This window comes from Mytilus californianus, unplaced genomic scaffold (genome assembly GCF_021869535.1).
Source record: "Mytilus californianus isolate M0D057914Y unplaced genomic scaffold, xbMytCali1.0.p SCAF_8, whole genome shotgun sequence".
Taxonomy (NCBI): domain Eukaryota; kingdom Metazoa; phylum Mollusca; class Bivalvia; order Mytilida; family Mytilidae; genus Mytilus; species Mytilus californianus.
Window position 1 is genome coordinate 201,729 of NW_026262734.1, and position 12,952 is coordinate 214,680.

Below are 12,952 nucleotides of genomic sequence, written 5' to 3' on the forward strand. Positions count from 1 at the left end.
ATTGAAAATCATACATCTTCTTTCTTTCATATTTAACAACTGACTGGCGACGCTGACAACAGAAAGTAGGATCGCTTTTTCGCTTCCGTGACAACGGCGACAAAAAAGACCCAGAAAAAGTAGAGCCAAATCTAGTAAGAAATCAGTGCTAGTTCACAAGGTTATAGTCCACAGTCACAGAAGCATATCGTCTTACTTGAACACATTATTCACAATTAGAGCTCTTACTTCGAAAGGCTGCATGCATAGCCGAAAACAGCAAATACTAATTTTTAAGTCTTTGAACCTGCTTCGGCTTGACCTCATGTCCCCCGACACTAGAAGGCAAGCACATTATCACGAGACTACCAAAGGTGGTTCTTATGACACATAATCAGTATGTCCACTCGATACAAACAAAATTAATCAAATATGGATTTTTGCTGTTCTTCATCTGAAAGTTACACTGAGGCCTTATTAACAATGAACGTATACTTGTGATGACACTGCAGTGGATAAGTGATTAGTAACTTAATTTAAGGATAATTTCATTCAGATAAATAATACAGATGCACCAATAATTTCAGTCTATAAATAACCACTGTAAAATTAACCTTTGACCCTTAAATTACTACACATTATCTACCACAGATAAGTTATTCATGACTCAATATATTGTCCTGAAACAAAACCATTCCCAAATTTCCTGTCTATTTTAACTAAACCTAAACCGTTACCTACTGATCAAAAACTCAACAGGAGTCTTGTTCGTGTTTAGGGGTCATTTTCAAGCTATTTCTATTTTTCGTTAAGAAAGGACATTTGATTTAAAGATAGCATCAGGAAACAAATAATATTGCCACAATTTCAGTCTGCTGTGACTTATGACTTCGAAATTGTTCATAGATCAGGCCATTGGTTTTCTTGTTTAAAATGTTACACATTTTTGTCATGTCAGAGACTTTTACAGCTTACTACATGGGTTTTGCTAATTGTTGAAGGACGTATGGTGACATATAGCTGCTTGCTTCTACTTTTGGTCACCCTGGTATGCTCTCATTGACAATCATATCACATCTCCTTATTCTTATATTAGTTACTTGAAACTCAAGAGGCATTTTGCACTCAGAGGCATTTATTGACCAAAACTTTCGGTATATTTATAGGCACAGTAAAATTGACCTAATAATCCTAAAATTCTTTCCGATGGAGCATTATTAAACCAAGTATGGTGAAATGTTTATTATGGATCGAAACTGGGAAACTGGAAAGCCGACTCCCATACATCTTGCATGATATAGTTGTAATTAAGCAACATTTACTTTGTGGCAACTCAGTTAAAAGCTGCATGCACTTCTACCTCATATACACATTTTGCCATAATGTACTTAGATTTTAAACTGCAAAGCCAAAAATGATGAATGCATTCTCCATGGAATATTGTTCACATCCACTTCAACCAAAGAACACATTATCTAAAATGGTCTTTTTCGACAAATTAACATAGATAATGTAATAAGAACCCATAAAAAACTAATAAATGATTTTATTATGATTGTTTTTTCTGAGACATATTATATCAACAATATGACTTTTTTGTATAACTATATTACAATGTAGACAATAAAAAAATCAAACAATCAAAAGTTATTAAGATCAGTTTAAGTTGTAACTAATAATTATAAATTATAACTTTACAAGGCATTTAGCTGTTAACCACAGTCTGCATTGCTTACATGACCTCTAAAGACAGTAAATACTGTGATGTTGGACATTAACTTGTTTTAAGGGGGGGGGGTCATGAAAACGATCAGAGATGTGATGCTGAAAATTCATTTCCTATTGATGCTTTACTCTACAATGTTATATAGAATGACGAAACAATAAGATAAATAGAATCTGCAACAAGAGTGCACACATTAAAAATCTCAAACAAGAGTGCACACATTAAAAATCTCAAACAAGAGTGCACACATTAAAAATCTCAAACAAGAGTGCACACATTAAAAATCTCAAACAAGAGTGCACACATTAAAAATCTCAAACAAGAGTGCACACATTGAAAATCTCGAACAAGAGTGCACACATTGAAATTTCTTTCCTGCTTTACTGATTTTTTTGTTCACATTTGTGCAAGGTCCTTACTGAGAATGTCAATCATGTTAAAATCCAGCTGGTCATAAAATATAAAACAAAAATCATTGTCAGTTCTATTTCACTAATATAAAGACTCAAAGTTACATCAGAAAAAAGAATCCAAAATATTCAACCCAATCATATGAAAATATATATCTATTAATGGGGCATTAGCTACGAGATATAGAAAAAACTAAAGTATGATTTTTTTTGTTCAATCATTAATGAAAGTGAAATAGTGATATAATAATTCGCTTTAAGCAGCCAGTTTGGTTCAGTTTTGTCAAAATAAGCAAAGAAACATCGCTAATAAATTATTCACTTGCAAGTGAATAATTCGACCTCATTAAATCCTTATTCATGTGAACTTCAATTGAACCCCTTAGCTAGAGATGGGTAATGCATGAACTAGCATGTTCAGCTATCAAAAAGAAAAGAATTTCAACATTGGAAGTGAAACAAGGGTAAACCATTTGGTTGACTGATTCGATCTACAAAAGCTGACTGTTATACAGGTATTTTTTAAACCTATAATATGAAATCAAACAGACCTAGAAAAATCCAACTGCACAAGTTTGCTATCTATTTATATCTCTGTTTATGTTGACATCGGGTTATATGATCGTCGGCAGTCTTCGTAGGTCACTTCGATGGTTAATTAGATGGCGTCTAGACGAAATACACACGAAATGCTGATACATTTTATCGAGTTCGTGCATCGTAAATTGTTTATTTTAGACTTTTTATTATTTGGATATACGTTTTAGGATGTTATAAATCAAACATGAGAATTTGAGTCAAACCGGTGAACATGAATTTGACAGCTAATGCCCCTATAAAGATATCAGTTAAAATGGGCAAGACATTTATCTACAGATGATATATTCAAAACAGAACTTTTTCTCCTATTGTATATATATCGTAAATGTTGGCCATATGTCTTTTTAAATTTTTTTAGCTGGTGTGTCAACAGACTTGGATAGGAAAACAGACACTGGAACCAAAGTGATGACAGATCTCACAAGGCCTTTCAGACCTGCTGAGATACAATATATATTTGGTAGCATGATAAGAATTTGTTGCAAAACAAATAAACATTCTGTGTCACTGTCACATCTTTCCTGTAAAGACTGGATAGATAATTGTATTTTCGGTGGAACATATGGTTATTATGTGTCAATTCAATAAGTTTTATCAAATACAACATATATATCTTGAAATTAGACAGAACTCCAACATCACAACAAAACCAAATAAACATTTTGTGTCACAGCTTTCCTGAATCTAAAAACTGGATAGTTAACTGTATTTTTCGGTGGAACATATTGTTATTACGTGTCAATTTAATTAGTTCTGTTAAGTACAATATGTCTTACAATTAGACAGTACCCCAACAACATCAAAACAAAACCAAACAAAAAATATAGGGGTTTGTCATGTAAGCCAAAATATACAAAGGAATAAATACACAATAGAAAATATGAACCAACATAGCAATAAAAATAAAATGGTAGTCTATATATGTATACAGTATATAAGGTTTGTCATACAATCAGTAACCACCATAGCAATACACATAAAATGGTAGTCTATATATGTATACAGTATATAAAAGGTATATCATACAATCAGTAACCACCATAGCAATACACATAAAATGGTAGTCTATATATGTATACAGTATATAAAAGGTATATCATACAATCAGTAACCAACATAGCAATACACATAAAATGGTAGTCTATATATGTATACAGTATATAAAAGGTATATCATACAATCAGTAACCACCATAGCAATACACATAAAATGGTAGTCTATATATGTATACAGTATATAAAAGGTATCTCATACAATCAGTAACCAACATAGCAATACACATAAAATGGTAGTCTATATATGTATACAGTATATAAAAGGTATATCATACAATCAGTAACCAACATAGCAATACACATAAAATGGTAGTCTATATATGTATACAGTATATAAAAGGTATCTCATACAATCAGTAACCAACATAGCAATACACATAAAATGGTAGTCTATATATGTATACAGTATATAAAAGGTATATCATACAATCAGTAACCACCATAGCAATACACATAAAATGGTAGTCTATATATGTATACAGTATATAAAAGGTATCTCATACAATCAGTAACCACCATAGCAATACACATAAAATGGTAGTCTATATATGTATACAGTATATAAAAGGTATATCATACAATCAGTAACCACCATAGCAATACACATAAAATGGTAGTCTATATATGTATACAGTATATAAAAGGTATATCATACAATCAGTAACCAACATAGCAATACACATAAAATGGTAGTCTATATATGTATACAGTATATAAAAGGTATATCATACAATCAGTAACCAACATAGCAATACACATAAAATGGTAGTCTATATATGTATACAGTATATAAAAGGTATATCATACAATCAGTAAAATATTGAACATTTAAATTGAAAATCAAATAAGACAAAAACTGACCTGACTCATCACATTACAATGAAGTAAATGAAAACAACTAAGTATAATGATAGAATTACAATGTCTACAGTTTTATTCATTGGCATCAACAAAATGCTTTTACTGTATCTAAATCTAAAATGTTTCTTTTATTCCTGGTCATAAAATTAAGAAATATTCATGTAATGTGAAGAAAGGAAGAGAAAGTAAGGGAATGAATAGCAGTAGATATCAAACATATTAAACAAACACTATCAACAAGAAAATAACAAAAGAAGGTTTTTCGTCTTTCGCTGCATGCTTTTACATGTATTAACCAACCACTGACTAAAGGCGTACAATGGAAGGCAACTCTCATTGTACCTAATTGATAACGCCTTGTACTAGATTTGCCCCATTGTTACTTCATCCGGGTTTTAGTTAGCATGTGGTTTAAGCAAGAGAGCATGTTCCAGCCACATTTTATTATGTATTTGATTTTGCAAACACTATTAATTGTCAATTAACAAAAATTTAGAAGGAAACATTCCAACATCCCTTGCATGTTTTTCACATGTCATAAAGAACCACCGACTAAAGAACAAGAGTTTAAAAGAAAACGTTTCAACTTCCCTTACATGTTTTTTAACATGTCATAAAGAACCACTGACTAAAGAACAAGATTTAAGAAGAAACTTTGTCCTCCTTCTTTGTGTGATTTGTTAATATCATTACTATAGAAGTATGTCCATTATCTGTAGAAATCTGTAAAGGGGATTTCCCATCAAGTCTACATATCTGTGTATCTGCACCTTTATCTAATAATAAACGTACAATATCCTCATGTCCTACTTCACATGCATAAAATAATGGTGTTGTTCCATCTTCTTTTGTCATGTTAATGTTAGCATTGTGGTTCAGAAGACAACGGACTACATCTATGCTACCCTTAAAACAGGCTATGTGTAATGGAGAAGAACCAGCTACTACATCAAAGGCATACTCTACTGAATTCTTTCTGATATAGGCTGCTACATGTGATGGAGTATACATTACAAGGTTATTAAATAATTCTTGTTTTACTTGATCTAATGTGTACTTTGGATGGTTAGTAAATGTATCTGTTAAATCTTGTTTACTATGGATACATATATTACAGTCAGCATTGTTCTCTAACAGTAACTTTGTTATATCTATGCGTCCATTCTGTACACTGTAATATATGGCACTATTACCAAACATTGTTTTGGTATTAATGTTTGGTTTATGTTTAACTAATAATTGGACTATACTGGTGTGGTTATGAATACAAGAACTGATCAGGGGTGTAACACCATTATTGTCACATAGATCAACATTAGGATTAGGATTCCTCTCTAACAGTAACTTTACTATATCAGTATGTCCATTCTGACTTGCCCAGTAGAGAGGACTACAGCCATCATTGTCACATAGATCAACATTAGGATTCCTCTCTAACAGTAACTTTACTATATCAGTATTTCCGTTATTACTTGCCTTGCACAGAGGACTAATGTCATTCTTGTTACATAGATCAACATTAGGATTCCTCTCTAACAGTAACTTTACTACATTAGTATGTCCTTCCTGACTTGCCATGTTCAGAGGACTACAGTCTTCATTGTTACATAGATCAACATTAGGATTCCTCTCTAACAGTAACTTTACTATATCAGTATTTCCATTCTGACTTGCGATGTACAGAGGACTACAGTCATCCTTGTTACATAGATCAACATTAGGATTCCTCTCTAACAGTAACCTTACTATATCAATATGTCCATTCTGACTTGCCAGGTAGAGAGGACTACAGCCATCCTTGTTACATAGATCAACATTAGGATTCCTCTCTAACAGTAACTTTACTATATCAGTATGTCCATTATGACTTGCCATATACAGAGGACTACAGTCTTCATTGTTACATAGATCAACATTAGGATTCCTCTCTAACAGTAACTTTACTATATCAGTATGTCCATTATGACTTGCCATATACAGAGGACTACAGTCTTCATTGTTACATAGATCAACTTTAGGATTCCTCTCTAACAGTAACTTTACTACATCAGTATGTCCTTCCTGACTTGCCATGTTCAGAGGACTACAGCCATCCTTGTTACATAGATCAACATTAGGATTCCTCTCTAACAGTAACTTTACTACATCAGTATGTCCTTCCTGACTTGCCAGTAACAGAGGACTACAGTCTTCATTGTAACATAGATCAACATTAGGATTCCTCTCTAACAGTAACTTTACTATATCAGTATGTCCTTCTTGACTTGCCTTGTACAGAGGACTACAGCCATTCTTGTTACATAGATCAACATTAGGATTCCTCTCTAACAGTAACCTTACTATATCAATATGTCCATTCTGACTTGCCAGGTAGAGAGGACTACAGCTATCCTTGTTACATAGATCAACATTAGGATTCCTCTCTAACAGTAACTTTACTATATCAGTATGTCCATTATGACTTGCCATATACAGAGGACTACAGTCTTCATTGTTACATAGATCAACATTAGGATTCCTCTCTAACAGTAACTTTAATATATCAGTATGTCCATTCTGACTTGCGATGTACAGAGGACTACAGTCATCATTGTTACATAGATCAACATTAGGATTCCTCTCTAACAGTAACTTTACTATATCAGTATGTCCATTATGACTTGCCATATACAGAGGACTACAGTCTTCATTGTTACATAGATCAACTTTAGGATTCCTCTCTAACAGTAACTTTACTACATCAGTATGTCCTTCCTGACTTGCCATGTTCAGAGGACTACAGCCATCCTTGTTACATAGATCAACATTAGGATTCCTCTCTAACAGTAACTTTACTACATCAGTATGTCCTTCCTGACTTGCCAGTAACAGAGGACTACAGTCTTCATTGTTACATAGATCAACATTAGGATTCCTCTCTAACAGTAACTTTACTATATCAGTATGTCCATTCTGACTTGCCTTGTACAGAGGACTACAGCCATTCTTGTTACATAGATCAACATTAGGACCCTTCTCTAACAGTAACTTTACTATATCAGTATGTCCTTCATGACTTGCCATGATCAGTCCAGTAACCCCATCATCTCTACACTGATTCACATCTACGTCATTACATAACAACCACTGAACCACATCAGTATAACCATCATAACAATTCCATACCAGTGGAGTAGTACCTGATGCACAGTTCTCCTTTGGTATCACTGTATCCTTGGTATTGGCTAATGTTACTTGTTGTGGTTTATGTAGTTGTTTTAAGTACTGTAATAACTTTTGTCTGAATGATGAGTCCTTAATATTATTGTTACTGAATACATCTGCCACCTTTCCTGCTGACCAGTCTTTTATAAACCTTTCTAAATATGATTCTAAATAATCATCTGGTATTTCTATAATGAAGTCTATGTTACTGGCCATGTCACCTGGTAATTTCTGCCAGATGAAACGTTCATGTACTAAACCACTATCACCATGATCTATTAAACATTCAATCATTTTCTGACCAAAATAATGAGCAAGAAAGTCAAATACTTTATCATGTATAGTTCTATAAATACCAATCTGTTTACAGATAAATGTACCAACTAGGGTGTCAAGGGCATGTTGCAGTTTTACCTTGGATATTCCTCTGTCCAATCCACAAGCATTATATGTGTCTTTTATGATCTGTTTTTGCCTCTTTGTAACTTTACCCAAGAACCATTTTTCGTCAAGGTGATTATTAAAGAGAACACATAAAGCAAGACTACATATTTTATATTTCTCTTCATCACCATGCTCACTTAACCTGTCTAGCTCATTTTTATAGACAGCAAAAGGATTTTTGAAAAATTCTTTTACATCTACATCTTTTTTTTCATGATATAAACTACACAATAGTGGAAAAAAATCACAGTTTTGTGATAAATCATGAATATCTTTCATGCTTGTACCAATATAAGTATTTGCTATGTTTGTTTTCTCTACAGACGTAAGACATAACTTATCTGATATTAAGTTACATTCACAAGACTTAAAAGGTGATAATATATTAAACTTTTCATCTTTATAGACTTGTAACCTACACGATACAATTATCTTACAACATTTGTCTGCAATAATTGTGTTTATCACAGGTAGCAGTTGTTTCCAGTTATCAATCTGTTGTTGGTTGGCACTGAAATTTCCACAAATATCATCTACAATGAAGACTGTCTGTTTACCAGGCTGATAATAATCTCTTATGTCTGTTGGTGAGTACACTGGTATTATATTGTATCCTTCCTTCTTTAACAGAAGTGCTGTGTGTCTTGCAATAAATGATTTTCCAACTCCCGATGGGGCAGTTAATGTCAAGCAACTGTTGTCCTGTAAACATTCCATGACGTAATCACTGGCTCTGGTAGACACGAACATCTTATCTTTCTCCTCCCAGTCTTTTATTTGTCTTTGTATCTGATCTGAAAAATATAAAGTGAAGCTAATTTAAAATTAAAAAAAATGACTATTTACTTGAATTATGCACTATCATTTACAACAAACATAATAGTGGATTAAGTATTTGGTGTATGTTACCTCACATTTTGTGATCTCAGGCCTTTCAATATCTGACTTCACCATGTTAACAGTATATGTTGAACTCATTGTTGAAGACTGGATGGTGACCTGTAACTGATTAAGTGCTTGTCCTTCAGTGGATAGTTGGCTCATTTGCCAACATAACACATCTGCTTGTTTTCGTAAAACATAAATTGAAAATATCCCTGAAAATATATAATTATTAGCAAGACAACAACAGATTGCCTTGGTTAACCACCAAACATTTCAATAAAAATATAAGTAATTGTAAAATCATTTAATATAACATAAAATACATGGTTTTGGGGTTTCATTAATTAATTGCCTGACCAGTCAAGGTCAAAGGTCATGGTATGCACATTGTCTTGGTGGTGAAAACATACTAAATATGATAAACCAGACAAGAAAATATTCTCAAAAATCAGATAATTTGACCCTTATGTCAAAGGGTAAGGTCAAATAAAGGTCATGCCAATACATGACACCGTTATTAGGTTAAACAACTTCATACCAAGTTTCATAAGTCAATGTAAAAAAAAATAATTGTATTATTGGCCTACTGAAATCTGAGTGTGCATGCCTATTTGCATGAGTATGGTGAGGGTACATGTACCTGAACTCTGTATAGAAAACAAAACTATGACCTGTATATAGGAACAAGATTGTTAAGGCTGATTTTTTTTTTACCTGCTTTACTTATCATGATTGAATTTATCCTGAAAGCCTTTAAGAAGAGGTTATATTACAAGTATCACATAAACGTAACATTATAAACAAGAAGTTCTCAAGAGCCTGAATCGCTCACCTGTATTTCAGAGGAGAAGATTTTTAAATGTTAGCAAACTTGATGAACAAATTGTGTAAAATTGTCTTTAAGGGGTAAATTGACAATTATGGTCATTTAACTTTTTTGTAGATCTTACTTTGCTGAACATTATTGCTGCTTACAGTTTATATATATCTATAATAATATTCAAAATAATAACAAAAAACTGCAAAATTTGTTAAAACTACCAATTCCGTGGCAGCAACCCAACAATGGGTTGTTCGATTCGTCTGAAAATTTCAGAGCTGATAGAACTTGACCAATTGAACAATTTTATCCCTTGTCAGATTTGCTCTAAAAGCTTTAGTTTTTGAGATATAAGCCAAAAACTGCATTTGACCCCTACGTTCTATTTTTAGCCATGGCAGCCATGTTTGTCGATGGATCAAAACTTTGGATACAATTTATAAACTAGATACCATAAGGAACATTTAGTTAAAGTTTGAAGGTATTTGGCCCAATAGTTTCAGAGGAGAAGATTTTTGAAATAGTTTACGATGACAGACGACGACAGGCGACAGACAGACGACGGACGACGACGGACGCCAAGTGATGGCATAAGCTCACATAGGGCTCTTCGGGCCCCGGAGAGCTAAAAATTCATGTAAATGAGGTCAAGGTCAGTACTTATCATGATTGAACTTATCCTAAAAGCCTTTAAGATGAGGGTTTACTACAAGTATCAAATAAACTTGCTACCAGGACAACTCTACTGGATGTGTTACAAAGTTACTGGACTAACTTCAAATGGAATCACTGCAGCACAGACGATGGAAACAGAGTCTTGTGCTGTGTTACAAGACTCAACACCAGTTGATTGCCATTGATCCAGCCAAATATTACACATCAGGTGACAGTAGGACAGGGGCAACCACAAATTTTGATAAATTAGAGTGAAGAAGGATGTCTACTATCACTCATTCTTCCAAAGAACAACTAGAGAGTGGAATAAACTTCCCGAATCTGTAGTGGAGTCCGGATCACTAGAGGACTTCAGGGCCAGAGTGAATACCATCTCCTAGACCCAGCCACATCTGAAAAACACAGCAAAATAACCAGTGTATATAGTTGTAATTAAGCTTATTATTTTATTGTAAATACCATCCAGTTTTCCCTGGACTTTTACTTTTGACCAGAGGAGTGGCCTCCTGTCTTTTTGAGATGCGCCCGAGTCAATTACACTCAACTATAGAGTTTGAATTGTAACCGGGCAGAAGAAGAAACTCAACATTATCAATAATCCATGTAACTGAGGTCAAGGTCAGTCAGATAAATCCTGCAAGACAAATATGCACAACTTCTATTTCATACACAAATGTAGTTGACCTTTCTGCTTATCATAAGCAACTGAGACACAGACCTAACCATTATAATTTCCATTGACAAATGAACTCAGTTTATTAGTATTGTGAGGCTAGTGATACAGTAGTTGGACTACTTAGACCACTAAGCCAACACAGCTCCTCAGTACAAGGATCACATATACCAATTAGTGTCATCTTATTTCTATCAGTATAAGAGAACAATTCATGTGACAAGTATGAAGAAATTTTTATTTATTACACAATTTGTTTTACGTGACTAATGGGGTGTCGGACCAATGGAACTTTTGAATACTGGAAGACCCTGCATTATAATAAATTTCTTGAACTTAACTAGGAAATTTGGTTCATGTAAATTTATCATACATCACTTATACAGTCTATCCAAAGTACCTGCATGTGCTGATTACAATTGTTTCACTGATTCACAAAAAAAAACAACACAGAAAGACAAGTGGAGCATGATTCCCATCCTAGGACAGGTCAAATTCTATAAAATATGGATTGCATAACCCTGAACTATGACAACAGAATTTAACATTGATAAAGTTGTGTATTGTATTGTCCATGTTATATCATCCTTGTGTCCTACAATTGCTTAAAGCAAAGCAATTATCAGCTTATGTCAAATTAGTCTACAGATGAAAGCTTATAAACTGACCAAAGATTAATCATACATAGCTGCAAAGCATGCCCAGAGATTGCAGGGGTGCAGTCATTTTTGTTGTCGAGTTTAAAAAAAAATAAAAATATACATGAACTAATAATATACCTGTAATATTTTTTGGAATTACTTTTTTCTGTTCAGTTTCTATTTTCTTTATTTTCTCTTTAAGATTTGAATGTTCTTCTTTTTCTGAAACTTAATAAAATTTTGATCATATGGTCTATTACATGAGGGAAATTGCATTTATAAAATTAATTATAAGAAATCCTCATGCCAGACACATGTTTAGTAACTAAAGACTCACCAGAAACAATTAATAATGGGGAATGTATCCATGGGACACAGATGATGCCCCCGCTTGCATATAAAGTTATAAAGGGACATAACTCAAGAACAATAAAAGTGACGCTACCAAAATTCATACTTGATTTGAGTTTTGTGGTAATAAGCATTGTTTATAAGTTTCATAACATTTGGTTGAGGCAAACTAAAGTTAGAGAACAGAAATGAAAAATTCAGCATTTTTTCCATTTGTAAAGGGGCATAACTCTAGAGGTTGCATTTCTGTAAATATTGACAATGCAATTTCCCATAGGAACTCCTTTTACGGCTAAAACCGTACCACTTTTACTATGAAGTTTTGAAAAAAATCATATCCTAGAATGGAAAGTTCATATGCACTACTACTTTTTTTAAAGATCAAAATATAGGGCTGTGCGGCATATTTTCAACCTTTATATGCCCCGAACTTCTAAGAGTTTAAACTAACACTAAATTTCTTAACTACCCCTACCTGAACAGTAGGATTACCACAGTTTGCAATATAAACAATATGCATATGTTTATTTACTGGTAACATTATCAAGTTATGTCTCTATGAGATGAAACATAGAGATCATAACTGGGAACCAGTATGTAAACAAAATTAATTATCTATGAATATTCT

General features: G+C 33.2%; 1 protein-coding gene across 17 annotated transcripts in view; it reads right to left on the reverse strand.

Annotated features, from left to right (window-relative positions):
* Window positions 1-1,509: 1,509 nt before the first annotated feature.
* The window catches only part of LOC127711173 (ankyrin-1-like), a 145,332-nt gene continuing 133,889 nt past the window's right edge, over window positions 1,510-12,952 (reverse strand). For 6 of the 17 annotated variants that reach the window (XM_052217125.1, XM_052217124.1, XM_052217128.1 and 3 more), the window contains exons 8-11: window positions 12,112-12,201; window positions 7,066-9,073; window positions 6,670-6,966; window positions 1,510-6,372 (exon numbers count right to left, since the gene is read on the reverse strand). In XM_052217125.1, the coding sequence (XP_052073085.1) occupies window positions 5,274-6,372; window positions 6,670-6,966; window positions 7,066-9,073; window positions 12,112-12,201 (3,494 nt within the window). In that variant the 3' untranslated portion in view covers window positions 1,510-5,273. The remainder of the gene's footprint in view (window positions 6,373-6,669; window positions 6,967-7,065; window positions 9,074-12,111; window positions 12,202-12,952) is intronic. The other 11 variants (XM_052217130.1, XM_052217141.1, XM_052217138.1 and 8 more) reach the window with 11 other exon arrangements.